The 24,925-nt window shown below is 44.8% G+C and overlaps 1 protein-coding gene across 3 annotated transcripts in view; it reads left to right on the top strand.

Annotated features, from left to right (window-relative positions):
• Positions 1-18,958, top strand: part of PCYT1B (phosphate cytidylyltransferase 1B, choline) — a 144,783-nt gene extending 125,825 nt beyond the window's left edge. For all 3 annotated transcript variants that reach the window (XM_042241692.2, XM_042241691.2, XM_042241693.2), the window contains exon 8: positions 15,199-18,958. In XM_042241692.2, coding sequence (XP_042097626.1) covers positions 15,199-15,411 — 213 coding nt within the window. In that variant the 3' untranslated portion in view covers positions 15,412-18,958. The remainder of the gene's footprint in view (positions 1-15,198) is intronic.
• Positions 18,959-24,925: the final 5,967 nt, after the last annotated feature.

The raw sequence follows: 24,925 nt of genomic DNA, 5'->3' as shown, positions 1-24,925 counted from the left end.
AGCTAGTGGAGGTGATGGAATTCCAGTTGAGCTGTTTCAAATCCTGAAAGATGATGCTGTGAAAGTGCTGCACTCAATATGCCAGCAAATTTGGGAAACTCAGCAGTGGCCACAGGACTGGAAAAGGTCAGTTTTCATTCCAATTCCAAAGAAAGGCAATGCCAAAGAATGCTCGAACTACCGCACAATTGCACTCATCTCACATGCTAGTAAAGTAATGCTCAGAATTCTCCAAGCCAGACTTCAGCAATACATGAACTGTGAACTCCCTGATGTTCAAGCTGGTTTTAGAAAAGGCAGAGGAACCAGAGATCAAATTGCCATCATCCGCTGGATCATGGAAAAAGCAAGAGAGTTCCAGAAAAACATCTATTTCTGCTTCATTGACTATGCCAAAGCCTTTGACTGTGTGGATCACAATAAACTGTGGAAAATTCTGAAAGAGATGGGAATATCAGACCACCTAACCTGCCTCTTGAGAAATCTGTATGCAGGTCAGGAAGCAACAGTTAGAACTGGACATGGAACAACAGACTGGTTCCAAATAGGAAAAGGAGTACGTCAAGGCTGTATATTGTCACCCTGCTTATTTAACTTATATGCAGAGTACATCATGAGAAATGCTGGACTGGAAGAAGCACAAGCTGGAATCAAGATTGCTGGGAGAAATATCAATAACCTCAGATATGCAGATGACACCACCCTTATGGCAGAAAGTGAAGAGGAACTCAAAAGCCTCTTGATGAAAGTGAAAGAGGAGAGCGAAAAAGTTGGCTTAAAGCTCAACATTCAGAAAACGAAGATCATGGCATGTGGTCCTATCACTTCATGGGAAATAGATGGGGAAACAGTAGAGACAGTGTCAGACTTTATTTTTGGGGGCTCCAAAATCACTGCAGATGGTGATTGCAGCCATGAAATTAAAAGACGCTTACTCCTTGGAAGAAAAGTTATGACCAACCTAGATAGTATATTCAAAAGCAGAGACATTACTTTGCCGACTAAGGTCCGTCTAGTCAAGGCTATGGATTTTCCTGTGGTCATGTATGGTTGTGAGAGTTGGACTGTGAAGAAGGCTGAGTGCCGAAGAATTGATGCATTTGAACTGTGGTATTGGAGAAGACTCTTGAGAGTCCCTTGGACTGCAAGGAGATCCAACCAGTCCATTCTGAAGGAGATCAACCCTGGGATTTCTTTGGAAGGAATGATGCTAAAGCTGAAGCTCCAGTACTTTGGACACCTCATGCGAAGGGCTGACTCATTGGAAAAGACTCTGATGCTGGGAGGGATTGGGGGCAGGAGGAGAAGGGGACGACCCAGGATGAGATGGCTGGATGGCATCACGGACTCGATGGACGTGAGTCTGAGTGAGCTCCGGGAGATGGTAATGGACAGGGAGGCCTGGCGTGCTGCGATTCATGGGGTCACAAAGAGTCGGACACGACTGAGCGACTGAACTGAACTGAACTGAAGGAGTGCTAAGGAGACCTAATAGTGTTCAGTAGTGGCCTGTTGTGGGACAGGGTCTCTGACTACAGCAGACCTGGGTTACCTAGCATGTGGCTGAATCCCTCTTGGAGGCGGTCGCCCTTAGCCCCACCAAAGAGCCGCCCACAGCAGATTTCCCAACCTGGGGATCCATCAAAGGAACTTAGAACCTCCTGGAATTTGACGTTGTAGTCCAATGGGAGACTGAGTCAGAGTTGCCTGTGAGCGTCCAGGAATCTCTGGTGGTGATGTGAGTCAACAGTTTGGCCTCAGGCCAAATAACTGGGAGGAAACAGCAGCCAAACACAGAAAACTGGATTAAAGATTTACCAAGCATGGCCCCACCCATCAGAACAAGATCCAGTTTCCCCCACAGTCAGTCTCTCCCATCAGGAAGCTTCCATAAGCCTCTTATCCTTATTCATCAGAGGGCAGATAGAATGAAAAACACAATCACAGAAAACTAACCAAACAGATCACATGGGTCACAGCCTTGTCTAACTCAGTGAAACTATGAGCCATGCCTGCAGGGCCACCCAAGACGGGCGGGTCATGGTGGAGAGTTCTGACAAAACATGGTCCACGGAGAAGGGAATGGCAAACCACTTCAGTATTCTTGCCTTGAGAACCCCATGAACAGTATGAAAAGGCAAAAGATATGACACTGAAAGATGAACTCCCCAGGTCGGTAGGTGCCCAATATGCTACTGGAGATCACTGGAGATCACTGGAGAAACGACTCCAGAAAAAATGAAGAGACAGAGCCAAATCAAAAACAACACCCAGTTGTGGATGTGACTGGTGATGGAAGTAAAATCCTATGCTGTAAAGAGCAATACTGCATAGGAACCTGGAATGTTAGGTCCATGAATCAAGGCAAATTGGAAGTGGTCAAATAGGAGATGGCAAGAGCAAACATAGACATTTTAGGAATCAGTGAACTAAAATGGATGAGAATGGGTGAATTTAATTCAAATGACCATTATATCTATTACTGTGGGAAAGAATCCCTTAGAAGAAACGGAGTAGCCCTCATCATCAACAAAGAGTCTGAAATGCAGTACTTGGATGCAATCTCAAAACGACAGAATGATCTCTGTTCCCAACGCAACCCATTCAATATCACAGTAATCCAGGTCTATGCCCCGACCACTAATGCCGAAGAAGTTGAAGTTGCACGGTTCTATGAAGACCTACAATACTGTCTAGAACTAACACCAAAAAAGATACCCTTTTTATCATAGGGGCTGGAATGCTAAAGTAGGAAATCAAGAGCTATCTGGAGTAGCAGACAAGTTTGGCCTTAGAATACAAAATGAAGCAGGGCAAAGGCTAACAGAGTTTTGCCAAGAGAACACACTGGTCATAGCAAACACTCTCTTCCAGCAAGACAAGAGACGACTCTACACATGGACATCACCAAATGGTCAACACTGAAATCAGATTGATTATATTCTTTGCGGCCGAAGATGGAGAAGCTCTATACAGTCAGCAAAAACAAGACTGGGAGCTGACTGTGGCTCAGATCATGAACTCCTTATTGCCAAATTCAGACTTATTGCCAAATTCAGATATGACCTAAATCAAATCCCTTACCATTATACCACAGAAGTGACAAACAGATTCAAGGGATAAGATCTGATAGAGTGCCTGAAGAACTATGGACAGAGAGAGGTTCATGACATTGTACAGGAGGCAGTGACCATCCCCAAGGAAAAGAAATGCAAAAAGGCAGAATGGTTGTCTGAGGAGGCCTTACAAATAGCTGAGAAAAGAAGAGAAGCTAAAGGCAAAGGAGAAAAGGAAAACTATATCCATCTGAATGCAGAGTTCCAAAGAATAGCAAGAAGAGATAAGAAAGCCTCCCTAAGTGATCAGTGCAAAGAAACAGAGGAAAACAATAAAATGGGAAAGACTAGAGATCTCTTCAAGGAAATTAGTACAAGGGAACATTTCATGCAAAGATGGGCTCAATAAAGGACGCAAATGATATGGACCTAACAGAAGCAGAAGGTATTACGAATAGGTGGCAAGAATACACAGAATTACTATACAAAAAAGATCTTCAAAAAAAAAAAAAAAAGATCTTCAGGACCCAGATAACCACGATGGTGTGATCACTCACCTAGAGCGAGACATCCTGGAGTCTGAAGTCAAGTGGGCCTTAGGAAGCATCACTATGAACAAAGCTAGTGGAGGCGATGCAATTCCAGCTGAACTATTTCAAGTCCTAAAAGATGATGCTGTAAAAGTGCTGCACTCAATATGTCAGCAAATTTGGAAACCTCAGCAATGGCCACAGGCCTGGAAAAGGTCAGTTTTCATTCCAATCCCAAATAAAGGCAATGCCAAAGAATGCTCAAACTACTGCACAATTACACTCATCTAACATGCTAGCAAAATGCTCAAAATTCTCCAAGTGAGGTTTCAACAGTACATAAACTGGTAACTTGCAGATGTTCAAGCTGGATTTAGAAAAGGCAGAGGAACCAGAGATCAAATTGCCAACATCTGCTGGATCATCAAAAAAGCAAGAAAGTTCCAGAAAAACATATACCTCTGCTTTATTGACTACGCCAAAGCCTTTGACTGTGTGGATCACAGCAAACTGTGGAAAATTCTTCAAGAGATGGGAATACCAGATCACCTGACCTGCCTCCTGAGAAATCTGTATGCAGGTCAAGAAGCAACAATTGAAACCAGACATGGAACAATGGACTGGTTCCAAATTGGGAAAGGAGTACGTCAAGGCTGTATATTATCACCTTGCTTATTTAACTTATATGCAGTGTACATCATGCAAAATGCTGGGCTGGATGAAGCACAAACTGGAATCAAGATTGCCGGGAGAAATATCAATAATCAGATACGCACATGACACCACCCTTATGGCAGAAAGTGAAGAGGAATTAAAGAGCCTCTTGGTGAAAGTGAAAGAGGAGAGTGAAAAAGCTGGCTTAAAACTCAACATTCAAAAAAAAAAGATCACTAACACATATATATGGAATTTAGGAAGATGGCAATGACGACCCTGTATGCAAGACAGGGAAAGAGACACAGATGTGTATAACGGACTTTTGGACTCAGAGGGAGAGGAGAGGGTGGGATGATTTGGGAGAATGACATTCTAACATGTATACTATCATGTGAATTGAATCGCCAGTCTATGTCTGACGCAGGATGCAGCATGCTTGGGGCTGGTGCATGGGGATGACCCAGAAAGATGTTATGGGGAGGGAGGTGGGAGGGGGTTCATGTTTGGGAATGCATGTAAGAATAAAAGATTTTAAAATTTAAAAATAAAAAAAAAATAAAAATGAAAAAAAAAATAAATAAAAAAAAAATAAATAAAAACCCAAAGGGAAAAAAAAAAAAAAAAAGATCATGGCATCCAGTCCCATCACTTCATGGCAAATAGATGGGGAAACAATGGAAACAGTGTCAGACTTTATTTTCTTGGGCTCCAGAATCACTGCAGATGGTGACTGCAGCCATGAAATTAAAAGATGCTTGCTCCTTGGAAGAAAAGCTATGACCAACCTAGACAGCATATTAAAAAGCAGAGACATTACTTTGCCAACAAAGGTCCATCTAGTCAAAGCTATGGTTTTTCCAGTAGTCATGTATGGATGTGAGAGTTGGACCATAAAGAAAGCTGAGTGCCGAAGAATTGATGCTTTTGAACTGTGGTGTTGGAGAAGACTCTTAAGAATCCCTTGGACTACAAGGAGATCAAACCAGTCAATCCTAAAGGAAATCAGGCACTAATATTCATCGGAAGGACTGATGCTGAAGCTAAAACGCTAATACTTTGGCCACCTGATGCAAAGAACTGACTCCTTGGAAAAGACCCTGATGCTGGGAAAGATTGAAGGCAGGAGGAAGAGGGGATGACAGAGGATGAGATGGCTGGATGGCATCACTGACTCGATGGACATGAATTGGTTATGGACAGGGAAGCCTGGCATGCTGTAGTCCGTGGGTTCACAAAGAGTCGGACATGACTGAGCAACTGAACTGAACTGAAGGAGAGCTAGGGAGACTTCCTTATCGTGACCTATACTGTTCTAAGAGCTAAGGAGAGGTTAAGGGACCAGATCTAGGCAAGTTGGTTTCCAGTACTTTTTATTTCACCTTCAATCTCCAATTCAGTTGTACCCTCCAATAAAGTAACTAATAGTTTATTTTCTTAACAACACTTTATTGGTAGTTTTTCAGGAACCTCCATGTTTTTCTCCATAGAGTCTGTGACAATTGACATTCTTACCAACAGTACTCTTTGTACATTTTTTTATGGTGGCCACTGTCACCACTTGGGCATGATATCTCATTGTGATTTTGATTTGCATTTCTTTTCCTGTGATGTAACATACTTTGCAGAACCAGAAATGAAAGTTAAAATCATAAGTAGGAGCTGCCAGCTTCAAAATCAGGAACTAGAAACATCTGTACACACTGCAGATAACCAATACACCCTACCATATTTGATTTAATAGCCTGTATAAGAAATGAAGCCCAATCAAATCCTTAACATTTTTTAAGTAACAGATGAAACCACAACTACTGTGGAAAACTTTGTAGTGGAAAGATTTTAGAAATATAGGATAGCATTCAACTCATTTTATTGTACCTTTTGGAATATAAGAGTGGCAAAGTTATAAACATTTGGAAGCTCCATCAGAGTGCAAAAAAGAATTTCAACTTCCCTGATTTCCAAGGCAAGTCAACTCTGTATTCTTTGAAAGATCTAAGGAAAATACTTGGCCTAAAATTAATATCTCACATCCCCAAATTTCTTGGAATTTATATATTGGGATGCTGATGGTTGGCGATATTAGCTCTCTCAAAATATACTTAGCTCAACAAAGTAGATTTCAGTCCACTTCTTTGGTAAAACAAACCTTTTCATCATAAATACTAAACAGCCAGAATTTGGATTAAATTGAACCCCATGTTATGATGGCAACTGAGAACATTTTCCTACCGTAAAGTAACCCAAATTGCAATGATTTTGAGAGTGAAATACATCCCAAACTGTATCATAGTCTCATAACAAAACAGCTTAATCCTCAAACCATACATAGTGTGCTGTCAAGAAATGGTTCTTGAAGCAAGGCATCATTGGTCAGCCTTCTGATCCTCCATGCTGGGAAAACCCTCCATAATATTTTGTAACAGACAAAATGTTTCTTTTCAACACCATCAGAGCAATACTTTACCCCATAATAGCTAAAAAAAAATCCATCATAAGTATGTGCATACACATATATACACACATATACATTTATTTATACACACCTCATTTTGTTTATCCATTTATCCATCAATGGAGATTTAGATTGTTTCTGCTTTATGGCTGTGAACATTAGCTATACAAATATCTGTTTCAGTCTCTAAAGTCTTTTGAGTGTACACCCAGGGGTAGAATTGCTGAAGCATATGATAATTCTTCTTAATTGTTTTGAGGAACTGCCATACTGTTTTCCACGGTGGCTGCACCATTTTACATTCCCTTCACAATGTACAAAGGTTCTGATTTCTCCACATCTTCTTCAGAACTTGTTGTTTTCTGTTTGTTTCTTATAATAGCCATTCTAATGGCATTGCTAACTATTAAGACTTTTGATTTTAAGAAATATAAAATTCAGTTTGTGGATCTGAATTAGATTTCCCACTCATCTTCTAGACAGTTTGAAAACTTTGTCTGCCAACAAATACTAAAGTAAAACACAAGTAAACATGAAAAGCTTCTAACCATGAAAGTTACGGAGAGCTAGTCACGAGCAGGGCTTTAATTCATAGCCAGAGAGCTGTGGGCAAGTTCACTTACCTCTCAGCCACTTCCTTGGGTTGTTGGGAGGATTAAATTGTCCCATACTTTAAAGTCCTTTTTAACAGTGCCTGGCACCAGGGATGTGCCAGGCACTGTTTCAGGGCGAGTTGTTGTTTGTTGATTGGAACTCATGATTCGAACTCTTCTTGAGTTCCATCTTGATTACCAGAGGTCCAAACCATACGCAACTAGAAAATTTTTATTTCTTTTTTGGTGGATTTGCCAGAATATATCTGAAACCCTGAAACCTATAAAGGCACTTGTCAAGTCATTTACTGCCTCTCCAGATATTAAGAACTTCTTAAAAGGGAAAACATTGTAGGAGAGGAAACAGAAAATTACTGTCATGTTATCAGGACTAGAAATGGGATTATTTTGGGGAGAAAACGTTATAAATGAAAACCTCTTAATACAGCAAAAAACTGAATATAAATACCATTTCTCTTTGAAAATGCTATGCCATGGTCTTCATTATTTGTTATAGTTCTAAAGTGCTTTTCTTCCCAGGAAGCTTATTACAAACTGTCTCCTGACCAGATTCAATTCAGCTCCTTTGCAAGGGGAACCACCCTTCAAAATGCACCAGAAACAACAGATCAGAGAGTTTGCAAATCAAGACCCAGAGTTGTTTTGCATGGATATTGCATTGTCTGAAGTGTAACCCCACAGTTTATCATTAAGGATTCAAATCATTTCATCCCCTTAGGCAGAATATTCAGCTATGAGCTAGAGTCAAACTATAGTAGACAAGTTGTAGATTCTTTGAAAGTGGGCTTCTAATGGAAATGCTGACAATCCATTAACCGCAGGAGGGCTAATGGCTGCCTCTAAAAATATACCTAAAGATTACAGTAATAAAAACACATATTTTAAAGTGCCTGCTCGAATTTCAAGGATTTTTTTTTTATGTCACTCTTAATAATAGGCCACCCTATCCTTTTGGCATTTGATTTTGTCTCATAAATGGGCTTAATCTAAGTTAATGCTGTTGTACTACAGCATTTTTTTTTCTATCTGATTTTGAGGGGTTTGGATGTCATTTGACAGAATTATCAATGTCTTTAATGGAAGGTGAATAATTGGTGTATTTGTAGCATTATGGAATTTTAAATCTGGAAAGGCTCTCCGTGGTCAGCAAAGCATCTCTGTTGTGTCTGCTGGAGGAGATCTGAGCTCCTAAAAAGTTTATGGGCTAGAACTTAAAAAGGGAAAATAACTGCTGGGGAATTGTTGTGCCTGAGGTCTTTCTCGTGAGACCCACTCTGGTCTTAGCCCAGGAAGATTGCAGAAGAGTCTAAAGGGCTTGATTACTGAGAATCTCATCATGACAGAGATGTGGGGGGAGGCCAGCGCTGTGATCTTGGCAGACCAAGTTCCTGCCTGCAGAGCCCAAGCACTAGCCCCAGCCAGGCACCATGCTTCATCTGCAGGGTCAAGTCATTGGTGCCGCCTGACCTGGGAACTCAGTGGGGCCCAAGTTAGTCCAATGTGGGTCCTCAAACAAAAACTCTGGGCCCTGAAGCCTGGTCTGTCCCCAGTCATGATGAGGAGCTGAGTTATAGCCCTCAGTCATTGCTGGGTGAAGCTACAAGCCCCACCCAACCAGAAAGCCTGGCCAGAACAGCTGGGAAGCTGCCTGGTCCAGCAATACTTGAGCAGAGCCCAGCAGACAGCTGACGGACTGCACAGCAGAGCCAGCGGCACTGCTGAGCCAGGGAACTGAGGGTGCAGATCAGCTTGAATAAGGACCACAAAAACAAAGGCCTCTCCAGCCTTCAGGTTGATTCTCCCACCATGCCTGGGAAGGGAAGCTAATTCACAGCCCCACTTATTGCTGAATACAGTGTGCAGCCCACCCAACCATGGAATTGAAGCACACGGGAAGCTGCCTAGCCCATCCAACAGCACTTGAACAGAAAGCAAAACTGGTGGCCCTGTCTGGCCAGGTCTCCAAAAACAAGCTGTACAAGCCCTGGGGCCTATTCTGCTGCCCTACCAAGAAAGAGAAGCTAATTCATAGCCCCACCAACTGCTGAGTGTAGTACCAGTCCTGAGCATCTAGTAATCCTGACCAGGAAATCCAGGAAACTGTGGAGCCCAACCTACAGCCTCACTTGGGGAGGAGGTAAAAGATCTGTGCACTGAAAACTACAAGACACTGATGAAAGGAATCCAAGAAGACACCAATAAATGGAAAGATAACTCACGTTAATAGACTGAAAGAACTGTTAAAATGCCTGTACTGCTGAAAGCCGTCTATAGATTCAGTGCAATTCCTATCAAGATTCCAATGGCAGTTTTTCACAGAAATATAAAAAAAGTCCTAAAATGTATATGAAACCACAAAAGACACCACCCAGACAGCCAAAGCAATCTTGAGAAAGAAAAATTGGGAGAGCATCATACTTCTTGCTTTCAAGCTGTACTGTAAAGCTATATTAATCAAAATAGTATGGTAGTGGCATAGAAACAGACACATAGGCCAACAAAACAGAGTTGAGAGCCCAGAAGTAAACCCATGCAAGGGAGCCAAAAATACTTAATAGAGAAAAGACAATTATCTTCAATAAACGGTGCTAGAAAATTGGATTGTCACAGGTAAAAGAATGAAAGTAGACCTCTATCTTACAGCTACACAAAAATTAACTTGAAATAGATGAAAGATTTTAGTGTAAGATCATAATCCATAAAATTCCCAGTAGAAAATATCAGAGAAAAAGCCCTTGACATGAGTCTTAGCAATGATTTTTTGGTTGGACACCTAAAGCACAAGCAACAAAATAAATGTTCTGCATGGCCAAAGAAACCATCTACAAGTTTAAAAGCCTACAGAAAGGGAAAAGAGTTTGCAAACCATATATCCGATAAGGTGTTAACATCTAAAATATATAAAGAACTCATACAACTGAGTAGCGAAAAACCAAGTAATCCAGTTTAAGAATGGGCAAAGGACCTGAATAGACATTTTTCCAAAAAAAGATATACAAATGGCCAACAAGTACATGAAGACATGTTCAACATCACTAAACCAACAGGGAAATGCACATTGAAATCACAATGAGATATTACCTCATGCCTGTCAGAGTTGTTGTTCAGTCCCTAAGTTGTGTCCGACTCTTTGCAACCCCCTGGACTGCAGCACACCAGGCTTCCTTGTCCTTCAGCGTCTCCCAGAGTTTGCTCAAGCTCATGTCCATTGAGTCAGTGATACTGGTGGTTGGCATTAAAAAGACAAAAGGTAACGAATGCTCTGAAGTATGTAGAGAAAAGGGATCCCTTGTGCACTGTTGGTGGGACCGTCAACTGGTACAGCCACTATGGAAACATTATGAAGGTTTCTCAAAAAATTCAAAATATGATCTAGAAATTCCACTTGTGGGAATACAGTTGACCCTTGAACAACATGGGTTTGAACTGCGTGGGTCCACTTACACTTGGATTTCTTTTTCAGTATTAAATACTAAAGGACTACATGATCCACAGTTGGTTGAATCCACAAATGTAGAACCACAAATACAGAGGGCCAACTATGTTATACATGGATTTTTTTTACTTCACAGAGGGTCAGCACCCCTAAGCCCTGATACTGTTCAAGAGTCAGCTGTTTTATCTGAAGGAAATGACAGGTTCATAGCAGCAATATTTACAATAGCCAAGACATGGAAACAGCCTCAGTGTCCATTGATGGATGGATGGATGAAGTTGTGGTGTGTGTCTGTATATAGTATAATGGATTATTACTCATCTATAGAAAAGAAATCCTGCCATTTGTGATAACATGGATGGACCTTGAAGGCATTACACCAAGTGAAATAAGTCAGAGAATGACAAATACTGTATGATCTCATTGATTTGTGTTTACCAGAGGTAGGGAGTATGGGGAGGGGAATTTGCAGAAAAGGGGTCAAAAGGTACAAAGTTCCAATTATAAGGTAAGTAAGTACTGGGGATGTAATGTATGATGATCACTATAGTTAACAGTGCTGTGTGCTGTATATGCAGGTTTTGAGAGTATATCCTAAGAGTTCATCACATGGAAAAAAAATTTGTATCCATGAGATGATGGATGTTAACTAACCTTAATATAGCAATCACTTCACAATTTAAGTGAAATTATGTTGTATACCTCAAATGTATATAGTGCAGTATGTCAATTATATTTCAAAACTGGAAAAAGTTTTAAAAGGTTGGGAAGGTGAAAAATATTTTTAGCAATCTGGTATAGAAAAAAAGGTTTCTCACATCAGTCACTTTGCATTTGTTTATTAGTAATGCCAAACATTTTTTATAGTTCATTTATAAGTCTTTTGTGAATTACCTATATGTGCCAAATGCTCATTATTTTCTTTTGGGTTTGTAAACTCTATTATATACTAAGCTGCTTAGTTTGTATTTAAATGTTGCAAAAGTTTTTCCCTTTTCTTCATTTGCCTTTTACCTTATTTCATAGTGATAGTGTTTTGTTTTGTTTTTTTGAGGTATCAGTTCAGTTTAGTTCAGTCACTCAATCATGTCCGACTCTTTGAGAACCCATGGACTGCAGCATGCCAGGCCTCCATGTCCATCACCAACTCCCAGAGTTCACCCAAACTCATGACCATTGAGTCAGTGATGTCATCCAACCATCTCATCCTCTGTCGTCCCCTTTTCCTTCCACCTTCAATCTTTCCCAGCATCAAGGTCTTTTCCAATGAGTCAGCTCTTCACATCAGGTGGCCACAGTATTGGAGTTTCAGCTTCAGCATCAGTCCTTCCAATGAATATTCAGGACTGATTTCCTTTAGGATGGACTAGTTGTATCTCCTTGCTGTCCAAGGGACTCTCAAGAGTCTTCTCCAACACCACAGTTCAAAAGCATCAATTCTTCAGCGCTCAGCTTTTTTTACAGTCCAACTCTCACATCCATACATGACCACTGGAAAAAACCATAGCCTTGACGAGACAGACCTTTGTTGACAATGTCTCTGCTTTTTAATATGCTGTCTAGGTTGGTCATAACTTTCCTTCCAAGGAGTAAGCGTCTTTTAATTTCATGGCTGCAATCACCATTTGCAGTGATTTTGGAGCCCAGAAAAATAAAGTCAGCCACTGTTTCCACTTTTACCCCAACTATTTGCCATGAAGTGATGGGACCGGATGCCATGATCTTTGTTTTCTGAATGTTGAACTTTAAGCCAACCTTTCACTCTCTTCTTTCACTTTCATCAAGAGGCTCTTTAGTTCTTCGCTTTCTGCCAAAAGGGTGGTGTCATCTGCATATCTGAGGTTATTGATATTTCCCCTGACAATCTTGATTCCAGCTTGTGCTTCCTCCAGCCCAGCATTTCTCATGATGTACTCTGCATATAAGTTAAATGAGCAGGATGACAATATACAGCCTTGACGTACTCCTTTTCCTATTTGGAACCAGTCTGTTGTTCCATGTCCAGTTCTAGCTGTTGCTTCCTGACCTGCATACAGGTTTCTCAGGAGGCAGGTCAGGTGGTCTGTTATTCCCATCTCTTTCAGAATTTTCCACAGTTTGTTGTGATCCACACAGTCAAAGGCTTTGGCATAGTCAATAAAGCAGAAATAGATGTATAGAAGTTTTCAATTTTTATATAGCCAAACACTAATCTTTTTTTAATGGTTTCTTTCTTTGCTTTTATGCTCCCACACCCAAAGGTATTTCTACATCATGAATCTTACCATACCCCTCTACTGATTACAATCTTCCAGGGGCTCTTCCAGAGAAATCCATCCTCCTCCTGGTGCTCTAGCTTCAACTACTGTACCCTATAGGCACTGGGAGGTCCAGTCAAGCCAAGAAGTTATGCCTAGCACTGCCTACTTAGCACCCTCTGCTTGTAAAGCCAGTCCCACAGAATCAACGCCCCTTTCCACCCCTTCTTCCCCATGTCACCGAAGCCCCTGTTTGAATATGACCACCAAATTACCCTTTTCTTCCCCTTCTTGTAACAGCACCAGGTCCCCAAGGTCTCAGTAGTAGTTCATAAAATGAAAAACTCAAATGAAGCAAAGTCTAAGAGGGCTAACAAGAGAATTGGCTCTCAGAGCCAGTTTAGAGCAGAGGATCGGAGCAAGCAGCTGGGGGCTGAGGCTCTACAAGGAGCAGTGATGGCAAACTAGAGCGCAGAGCCCAGGCAGCCTGGGGAGGACGTTCGGGCATGGGGAACAGAGTGCTCGAGGGCTGCGGCAGGAGGGCAGATGGGCAGGGGCTCGGTGCCAGGACTAGGTTCCCCAGAGGCTAGCGGACAGTGTTGCAGAAGAGCTTGGCGCTGAAAGCACTAGGCAGCAGTCACCAGAGGTCCCAAACTGGGAAAGCCATCTTATTCCCCTGACCTCCTCCAGCCCCATGGTTTCCTACACCAGCCAGTGGCATCAGCTTTCTTGTTTCACGGGCCAGAAACTAGTCACTTGATTCTGCTTCCTCCCACACCCCACATCCCATCTGTCACGAGTCCTGTTGGCTCCACTTTCAAAACGGAGCCAGACCATATACGCAGCTTCCCTGGTGGCTCAGTCGGTAAAGAATTTGCCTGAAATGCAGAAGACCACCTGCTAATGCAGGTGACTGGGTTCGATCCCTGGGTCGGGAAGATCCCCTGGAGAAGGCAATGGCAACCCACTAAAGTATTCTTGCTGGGAAATCCCATGGACAGAGGAGTTTGGCAGGCTACAGTCCATGGAGTTGCAAAGAATCAGACACGAGCGAGCAAGTAAGCCACCACCAAATACCGCATGATTCCATTTAGATGACATTCTGCAAAAGGCAAAACTCTAGGGACAGAAAACACTTCTGCGACCCCAGGATGGGGAGCGGGGGGTGACTGCAAATGATCTCAGTAACTCGATGGTAGTGGTAGTCACAAAACTGAAGGCATTTATCAAAACTCTCAGAACTGTACATTAAGAAGCTTAACTGGAAATTATTAAGTAAACCTTAATAAAACAACAGGAAAAAAACATACCATAATTCTAGCCATTTCTCACCATGCTCATGGCTGTCATCCCAGCCCAGGGCACCATCATCCTCTTGGGTTCTTACTGAGGGCTCTTTGCTGTCCCCTGCTCCTGCCTTCGCTTCACTATCATCTGTTCCCAGCACAGCAGCCACAGGGGTCCCCTTTAAACCACAAGTCCGTGTTTTTCTTTTGCTCAGAACTCCAGAGCTAAAGGAACTCTCTAGAGCTTTCTCTACTCCTCAAAGGCCAAGTTTACAGTGGGCCACCAAGACCCACAGGCCACAGCCCTCTGTTACTCTGTAGAGCTCCTCCTAGCCGTGCACATGCCCCTACTCACCACCTGGCTTGTCCCACGACATGCACCATGTGCTCCCTTCTCGGGGTCTGTCTGGAACGTGCTTCTCCCTGATTTCCATCCCCCTGGTCCCCTCCCCATCACCTCTTTCAGGCCTCTGCTCGACTCGCAGTTGCCACCCATCCATCTCCCCGGGCCCCACCCCAATCTGCTAACTGCTCTTGCTTTGTCTCCCAGACCATAGTTTCGTCTGACATACTCATATTGTGTTTACTGTGCGATGAGAGGAGTTTTTGCTGTGTTTCCCACGGCCCTTCCACTGGGCACATCACAGACAGCAGTCAGATTGGGAAGGGAGAACAGGCGGTGAGATGAGGTGACCTCCAAGAACCAGCCGTGATAGCAATCGGATGCGGCAGCGTCCTCCTGCCCCAGAGCCTCACTCAGCACCGCCCGCCCCCGCCCCGGCCCCAAGACAGTCTGGGGCCACAGGCTGCCACACTAGCCTGTGTGTGTGTGTGTGTGTGTGCGTGCGTGCTCCCGCCCTCATGCCATGTTTGTTTCCCTGCCCTGCACATGGCTCTTTTAACACATGCCTCTCTCCCTTCTCTCTCTAGAAGCAGATGTTCCAGGAGAGGAGCAACCGGATGCTGCACGCCTTGTCCCCGAAGCAGAGCCCTGTGAGCAGCCCCACCAGGAGCCGGTCTCCTTCCCGCTCCCCGTCGCCCACCTTTTTGTGGCTCCCGCACAAACCCTCACCCCCCTTCTCACCTAAAGCCGCCTCAGCCTCCATGAGCAGCATGAGTGAGGGGGATGAGGATGAGAAGTAAAGGCTGCTGGCTAACAACCAGAGCCCCCACCACGTGGGGTGGGGGGGCAGGGCGGGGACACAGAGGACACCCTGGGGGGGAGGGCAACAGTCGCTGGCGCTGCAGCTCAGCCCAGGACACAGCTCCCCTCGGGACCAGCTCCCCACTCAGTCTCCACTCTGTCCCAAACCCAGGCTCTGCATGGAGGTTTCCAGGCAGGCAACCTATACAGACCTTCTTAGCATCATCTAGAACCACCCTACTTTAACCTTGCTAAAGAAAGAGGCAGAGCACCCCTGGGAGACTCACACTGAGTGGGGTGTCTTCTGCTTTGGCCCTTACTCCCACCCCCACCAGGTACGCCACCCATGGAAGCGGCAGCACCTGAAGTCTGCTTCTTTCAGCTCCTAAGGGCCATGCACGTTGCCTCCCACCGCCCAAGCGCTGCCAGAATAAAGTTATTTCCAGTAGAGGTGGCACAGTGCTTCTGAAATAGTCGAGCTACAGACAAATGCCAGCCTTCTCAGTTTAGCCAGAGACCAGAGGTTGCAACGCATCAGTCCTTTGCAGTCTAGACCAAGCCTTGCTTTAGGCCAGATATATCCCAGGTCACCTAGTGTGAACCGCAACTTCTCATGCCAAGGACAGTTCTTTCCAGGAGAATGCTGCCTAAGGCCTAGTGTCTTCTCCTGGCTGTACTCTTTCATCATTGGTTTGATTTCCTTGTTTTCTAGAAATTACCTTAGTCTGTGGGAAATGCAAGAGAACATCCTATAGACATATACACACAAGGAGCCACTCTGCTTTGGCTCCGAGTTTAGCAGATGGTTGCTGTTTCCTGAAGCTTCTCCTTCAAGGATGCTGTCATGGAATGGCTTTTCCCATTTCTGACCAGTGAACAGTTCTGCAGACCTCAAGCAGCAGTTTGATGTCCCAAGCCACAAAGTATACCAATAGGGGGTGCTACTTGCACATATCTGTTCTATGTATGCTCCCAAGACGCCATCCAGGGTGTGTACCATATGCAACAAGTCAGTGGTGGCGGCATTTTATACTGTCCCCCTCTCCAGCTCCCACCCTAATAGCCCACTGAAATCCTCAGTCTTCAGAACTGCCTGGTTCCCTTGGGACTTGGGCACCTTGTCAAAAGCTCATCCTGCATTCCTGCAAAAATGTCGTCCCAGCCAAGAAATCGGCGAGTGGTGCTCATGGCCTCCCATCATCATTGCAGGTGGAGGCAGGCTCTGAGAGTTTCACTGAGCACGGTGGGAGCCTCAGCCTCTGAACGGGCCAGGCAGTCCCATAATTACTCCCAGCCTTAGGCTTCAAGTGGGTTGAAGACGGTAAGCTTTCCCACTGAGGTGTCTGTTGTTGCTATCTGCTAAGCACGGGTAGACCTGAGCAGGTAGAGGCGAGGGGTGGGAGCACACACCTGAGTAGAGGTAGCATCATCTGGCTGTGCCATTGGAGTCAGGGGCCCAGAACAGTGACATGGGCAGAGCCCAGCATCCCTCGGGACAGAAACACTCCTTTTCAGAGGCCTTGTGAACCAGCCTTCTGGGAGACACATGGGGCAACCAAGGAAGGAAGGTGGCATGTCTTTCCCCTCGCATTGGGGCTGAACTACCTCCCTGCCCACCTGGAGATAGTAGGGTTTGTTGGGAAGCAGAACCATGAGGCTCAGCTGGCTTGGGCACTCCCCTGTTCCTGGCAGTTTTTCCAGAACTCTGTCGAGCATTCATGTGGGACAGAGAGCCAGTGGGAAGATGGCACGTGAGGAAATTTCTTGCTGCCATCAAGGCCCAGAGCATTGCCCCGTGCTTCCACCGTGCTGTGTGGTCTCTCTCCCACCGTGTTCCCCGGGCACACTGGCGCGTATGCCCCCACTCCGAGCACTGACAGGAGGCAGCAGCCAGCTGCACAAGGCAGTGGGAACGAGGGAAGAGAAAAGGAGAACGAGGTGCCTAGAGGGAGGAGAAAAGCTTCAAGAAAATCTGCATGCTTGACTCATGTGAGGGCCTCCCTCTGCAGGAGAAAACTCTCTTGGGAATGCCTTTTCTGGTTCTAGGCTCTGGCCCAGAGCAGATAAACCCATGTTTACCTGATTCCTGCTCCGGAGCAAACAGCTTGGCATTGACGTACCAGGCGGCCTCTAACTTTGCAGGCCTTACATACCACACTGACACGTGCCGCCGTTATGACTCACATTCAGTGCCAGGGACAGGCCATCACAACCCACAAGCAGGTTCTAAGCCTCACCCCAGGCCCCACTTCTGACCATTAACAATACCTCCCCTCCCAAGGCTGCAAGATTAATGAGAAGGAATGGAGGAGTCTGCAACCCAATCTTTGATGCATCCTGGCCACCAGCTTCTCCCTGGCCCTCCTTCCCTGCCTAGGAGGAGATGCGGTGGCTGGCTGTCCACAGTCATGGCCCCAAGGGAGTTAAGGCTGGAATGAGAGTGATACCAAGTGTTACTCAAGCTCAGAGAGGTAAGCAGAAATGCCAGAAAGCGAGGAAATATTCTTTTGCCCTAGACAGGAAAGGAAGCTTCAGACTGAGGGCTGAAGGACAGCAATTTAGGTTGTGGAAGGCAAGATACGTGAAGAAGGGCAAGTGTGGGAGCGCAGTGCCTGTCTGCTCCCTTACAGGGGTCGCTCACTCCCTAACAGGTGAAGAAGGCAGGCCTCCTTTCACTGACAGCCAAGGTTAGTGGGTACCCATGCAGGTTGTGGGTTCCGCCTGCCCAGCTTTCCCATTTCTGCCCTTCTCCATCAGCTGTCTCATCTTCCTCCTGGGGACCCCAAAATCCAATGTTCACCAGCTAAAAACCCAGGGCAATTGTAATGTCAGAGTCACACTGAATGGCCCGTTTCTGGCAAGCCAGCTCCCATGGGCCAGGACTTGGCAAAGGCAAAGGAAACCAACCTTAAGACGAGTGCTCCCGAGACCCAAGTCTGCCTTCTGACCTGCTCTGCGGGGAAGACACAGAGCTGCAGGACGGCCTGAGTTTGGAGTTACTGACCATCCTTGGCGGGAGGGATGGGAAGAGCGTGGATTCCTCCTCTCCATCTTGGGACTTATCAGGCAGGCACGTCCCGGGGAGAGAGATGCAAGATGGCGATATAGACTCAGCTGAATCTGATGAACCTGAAGGGAACAGAGATGTCCCTGTTCCCCAGGTATCCAGTCAGCACTAGTCTTGGCCATCAGATTTTTCTTCTTTTAACAAAAGAGCTCATGAGGCATTCTGCAACTTCTACTTCTCTCTAGACTTGAGTTTTTTTTCTGTGTGTCACTGCGATGTGTCCCGGGACAAAGCCATAAGAAAAGCATACATACTTCAGACTATGCTGTAAATATAAGACAAGACGACGACAACTCGTCTGGGTTAAAGCACGACCTTACGCCCAAGCGTTTGCTCTGGTGCTGAATCATGCGAACTTCCGGAATCAGGCCCCGCCCCCTGCCACCCCTGCACCTCCCTCTCTGCGCTCCAAACCCACTCTTGCTCAACAGGACATGGCATTCTCAACTTGTTTATAAATAAAGGGATGCAGAATTGCACTTTTCACCTATTGTGTTTCTTAAAAGCGTGCTGCTGTGTGTTCCTACTTACGAGCTCTGGTGCAACATGGAAAAGCAGAGGCGTAACCACGGTCCTGCCTCCGCCCAGCTGGGCCCAGCCCTGAATGATGGGTCTGTTGTCGGGCAGCACAGGCCAAGCCTGGAGCTGCCAGCCGGCTCCTGCCTGACAAGGGAACAACCTAAAGGTCCATTAACAGATGAGTCGATAAAGAAGCTGTGGCATATATACACAGTGGAATAGTACTCAGCCATAAAAAGAACAAAATATTGCCATTTGCAGCAACATGGATGCAACTAGACTGTCATATGAAGTAAATAAGAAAGACAAATACCCTGTGCTATCACTTGTATAGGGAATCTAAAGTATGGCACCAATAAACCTATCCATGGAACAAACAGACTCATGGACATAGAGAACAGGCTTGCAGTTGCCAAAGAGCGGGCGATATGGGAGGGATGGATTGGGATTTGGGGGTTAGTAGATGGATAAACAAGGTCCTACTGTACAGCACAGGGAACTATATCCAATCTCCTGGGATAAACCTTAATGGAAAAGAATATTAAAAAAAGTATGTGTGTGTCACTTTGTTGTACAGCAGAGATTAGTACAATTGAATCAATAATTCAATAAGAAAATAGCTGGTTAGGATCACTTACCTGAAGGGGAGGTCATGCCAGGGGCCCAGCCAGGACCCTGAGTTGTAGGCTCCACTGCCAACTTGCTTTCTGACCTCTGTCAAAGCCCTTCACTTTTCTGACCTCAGTGTCTGCTTTTGTAAAATGAGGGCATTAGAGGAAATGGTTTCTGAGGTCTCCTTTGCCCGTAGAAGTCTCTGAATTCAGGAGGCAAGCTCCATGGTCCCCAAACTTCTCCAGCTATGAGGCTGTCACTGAGGCACCATGGCAAAGGGCTCACCCCTCGCTAGGAGACTGGGGAGCTGGCCTGGGGCCTCCACACCCAACCGCACAGGGGGCCACTTTCACACTGCAGCCTCTGTAGGTTCTTGGGTTCTACCCACCATCCTTACCTTGCCACCTACAGCTTTTCACCTGGGCCTGAACACTGGAGTGTGGCCATTTTGGCCACTTATCCATCTTTGGGGCAAAGCTGCTTTCATGGGCTGCTAGCAGAGAGATGGGAGTAGTACTAAATCAGGGTTCGAAAGGTCAGCAAATTAAGGCAGACTGTCGCTCTCAGCATTGTGGTGGTGCCCTCCACTAGTGGAATCCAGGAGCTTCTATTACATTCAGTGGGCTTCCCTGATGGTTCAGTGGTAAAGAATCCACCTACCAATGCAGGAGATTCAGGTTCAATCCCTGGGTCAGGAAGATCCCCTGGAGATGGAAATGGCACCCCACTCCAGGATTCTTGCCTGGAGAATCCCATGGACAGAGAAGCCTGGTGGGCTTCAGTCCATGGGGTCACAAAAGAGACACTACTGAGCGACTAAACAACAATTAACTCCATTGGCATGGTCTAGCGCTTTGAAACAACAGTTCTAACATTAGCCTAGACTCTAGAAGAAATAGAACCAGGCCTGCAGGCAGCATGGGAATTCATTTAAAGACAGAATACCTATCCTTCACACAGTACCTGGCTTTTCCCACACAGATCAAACGTGTCCTTGACAGGCTGGATTTAGAGTAACTTGACTCTGACATTACTGTCCCTCTCTGCCCCACACACATGAACCACCAAAGACTTTTTTCTTTTTGTCCTTTGGACAAAGTGCTGAGGAAGCTGGTCTTCAGTTCTTAGTCCTCAGCCAGTCCTTATCCTCCAGTGTCTGGCTATCCTCCCAGTCTGGCCCCCAGCCCTCCAGGACCTCACCTCCCACCCTCCTGACACACCTGCCTCTTCCCTTCCTTTCTTCCCTCCCACCCACAGATACACACATCTTTTTCCAACTAGCTGATTTTATTGTATTCAACATCCGTATAGCATGACAGTCTCAGATGTGTTCCTTCATCTTTGACCATTTCCTCATTGCTGCTTCCAAAGACAGCTCGTTCTAGTGCTCTGGCCCAGGCTCTGAAATTAACTGTCTGCACAGGAAGTTACTTTGAATGGTTGGATTTTCCATTGCTTCTTATTCCTGCTCAGCATGTGCTTATATGATATTTCAGTTTGTGGTAACAGATGAATGCCGTAGGCCTTATGCTTCTGTTAGATATTCTTGGATAAGAGGGGGGATGATTGAGATTTTTTTCTTGACTTCTTTGAGGGGTCCTTTTTACTCTCATGTTTTCCTGCACCTGAAAAGGCATCAGGCCGAGTCAGCAGGACTTCGGTTTGGGAGAGGAGGATGGGAATGTTATAGGAAAGGGGGCCTCATGGGTAGAGACTGGAATGGAGGCAGGCATTTGTGCTTGGCAAGGGTAGGATAGGAGTCTTGGGGAGATCTACGGGGAGGAGAGGAGCATGGGTAGGGTCATCTGACCTTGGTACTGTCTCTGGTCTTTGACTGATGAGAAGTCCCTTGTTCCGTCATCTTGATTCTTGGAGCTAGCTGTTCTATGTTTGTGTTTTCTCCATTTATGTTACTCTCCTCTGGTATACAGATCTCATCAGCCATAGTTAAGCCTCTCACAGTGCATCCCAGGGCTCCTGACCTCTCTATATACACCCTCCCCCAGGCAAAGGGGAGCCACACCCTTCAACTTTGTTTGCTCATCAAGGAGCAAATAGCTCTTTGCAATAGTAGCCTTGCTCCTTACAAAGCCCCACTCCTGACACCTCTTTGGGGGTGCTGAGGGGGAGGTCAAGATGCTATGGTTGGGGAACAAAAGGGTTATTTCCTCAGTACCCCTAAAGATCCATGCCTATGTGGCCTCCTCATTTCCCCATCTTCAATTATGGTGGGTCTCATGGCAGGGAGAGAGTGTTTTCTCCAAGACATTCTCCACAGCCACTCCCATTCGGTGGTTCATTCTATGCTCTTCCATCCTTTACTATAACCTACCGTTGTGGATGTCTTACCTAAAATCCCTCCAACATAATGTGGCCTTATTTAATTCTCTGGGGATATGGGAATCATTCCACTTTCCTCCAGCAAAGTTCCCCCTTGTGCCTGTTTTTGTATGGCCTGTGAGTGAAGAAAGTTTTTGTTGTTCTTGTTTGATTCTACATCTTTATTTATAAATACTTATTTGGCTGCACTGGGTCTTAGTTGCAGCACACGGGATCTTTAGTTGTGGCATGTGGGCAAACGGCATAACAAAACTCATGTTTAAAAGTAGCCTCCAATTTAAGTTAATACATTAATATGAAAAAAAGAACTCATAAAAACTTGAAAATAAAGAACCAGTAAAATCTGAATATATCATTAAGAGCATAAACATCAGCAGATGCTAATGGATCTTTATGTTAGGCCCTTTACTGCCATAACTTATCAGTTCAGTTCAGTCGCTCAGTCATGTCCGACTCTTTGAGACCCCATGGCAGCACGCCAGGCCTCCCTGTCCATCACCAACTCCCAGAGCTTGCTCAAACTCATGTCCATCGAGTTGGTGATGCCATCCAACCATCTCATCCTCTGTCATCCCCTTCTCCTTCTGCCTTCAATCTTTCCCAGCATCAGGGTCTTTTCCAAGGAGTCAGTTCTTTGCATCAGGTGGCCAAAATATTGGAATTTCAGCTTCAGCATCAGTCCTTCCAATGAATATTCAGGATTGATCTCCTTTAGGATGGACTGGTTGGATCTCCTTGCTGTCCAAGGACTCTCAAGAGTCTTCTCCAACACCACAGTTCAAAAGCATCAATTCTTTGGCGTTCAGCTTTCTTTATGGTCCAACTCTCATATCCACACAGGACTACTGGAAAAACCATAGCTTTGACTAAACGGACCTTTGTTGGCAAAGTAATGTCTCTGCTTTTTAATATGCTGTCTAGGTTGGTCATAGCTTTTCTTCCAAGGAGCAAGTGGCTTTTAAGTTCATGGCTGCACTCACTGTCTGCAGTGATTTTGGAGCCGAAGAAAATAGTCTGTCACTGCTTCCATTGTTTCCCCATCTATTTGCCATGAAGTGATGGGACTGGATGCCATGATCTTCGTTTTCTGAATGCTGAGTTTTAAGCCAGCTTTTTCACTCTCCTCTTTCACTTTCACAAAGAGGCTCTTTAGTTCCACTTCACTTTCTGTCATAAGGGTGGTGTCATCTGCATATCTGAGGTCATTGATATTTGTCCCGGCAATCTTGATTCCAACTTGTGCTTCATCCAGCCCAGCATTTCACATGATGTACTCTGCATATAAGTTAAATAAGCAGGGTGACAGTATACAGCCTTGATATACTCCTTTCCCGATTTGGAAGCAGTCTGTTGTTCCATGTCCAGTTCTAACTGTTGCTTCTTGATCTGCATACAGATTTCTCAGGAGACAGGTAAGCTGGTCTGGTCTTCCCATCTCCTGAAGAATTTTCCAGTTTGTTTTTATCTACACAGTCAAAGGCTTTGGCATAATCAATATAGCAGAAGTAGATGTTTTTCTGGAATTCTCTTGCTTTTTTGATGATCCAATAGATGCTGGCAAATCCAGCTTGAACATCTGGAAGTTCACGGTTCATGTACTGTTGAAGCCTGGCTTGGAGAATTTTGAGCATTACTTTGCCAGTGTGCGAGATGAGTGCAACTGTGTGGTAGTTTGAACATTCTTTGGCATTCATTGCCTTTCTTTGGGATTGGAATGAAAACTGACCTTTTCCAGGCCTGTGGCCACTGCTGAGGTTTCCAAATTTGCTGCCCTATTGAGTGCAGCACTTTCACAGCATTTAACAGAGTACCTGAAGAACTATGGACGGAGGTGCCATAACTTATATTCTAGGAAAAAAACACCATATTGGTTGAATGTCAGCTGCAGTTGACCAGATGTGGGAAATTAAATGTTCAAAGTAGGAAATTAAATGTTCAAATTAAATGTTCATTGTTTCCTGTGAGCAATTTTTACTCTCCTCACCTTCATAATCTTTCTTGCAAGGCAGGGAAAGGCATTAATTTGGAAGGTTACTGTACTCTCTTCATAGAAGCAGAATTCTGATGGAAGGAATAGACAGAACTAAGATACTTGATATGTAACCTTCTATTTTAAAAGAATGAATCCATACCTGAAAGAGGGGATACTTTACCTTTTCCATAGAGACCTTTTCAACTTCTTAGACTTGCAAATAAACTTGTCCCTCTAGAATTTCCAAGTTCAAAGAAAACCTGTCATCTTCTGCTATACACATACATGGATGTGACTCATTAGCAGGACATGACTCATTACATAGCTTGAGGTGATAACCAGACTTTGTCTGATAATCCTGTTCCACTGGACAGATATTGACAAGATGCCATTCACTGGCCTAACCATATCAGTACATTGACACAACTGAATCATTTTTTCCCCATGTTTTCCCCATGTCTGGTACCCAGGGATTAAGGATGGAGGAAAGAAGTTGAAGAGGAAGTTGTGTTAGTTACTTATTGCTGTAACAACTTCAATGACCTAAAACAACACAGGGGTATTATTTTACAGTTCTGGAGGTCAGAGGTCAAAGGTGTGTCTTCCTAGACTAAAATGAAGGTATTTGCAGGGCTGCATTCCTATCTAGAAGCTCTAGTGGAGAATTCATTTTCCTTGCCTTTTCTAGCCTGCATTTCTTGGCTTGTGGCCCCCTTCCATCCTCAAAGCCAGCAATGACCAGGCCAGTCCTTCTCACATCATATCACTATGACATGCCTTCTGTCTCTCCCCTCTACAAAGAGCCCTTATGATTATACTGGCCCACCTGGATTATCCAGGACACTCCCCCTATTTTAAGGTCACCAGCAACTTTAATTCTTTCTTGCTAGAAAACAGAACACACTCCCAGGTTCTGAGAATTGGGATGTGAACTATTGAATGCTTCTCAATCCATCACTGTTGTTGAAATCATTAACATGTTTATTTTGTTTGAGCACTAGCA

The sequence above is a fragment of the Ovis aries genome, chromosome X (assembly GCF_016772045.2).
Source record: "Ovis aries strain OAR_USU_Benz2616 breed Rambouillet chromosome X, ARS-UI_Ramb_v3.0, whole genome shotgun sequence".
Lineage (NCBI taxonomy): Eukaryota > Metazoa > Chordata > Mammalia > Artiodactyla > Bovidae > Ovis > Ovis aries.
Note: the sequence above shows the minus strand (reverse complement) of the source record. Positions and strands in the feature narration are given on the sequence as shown.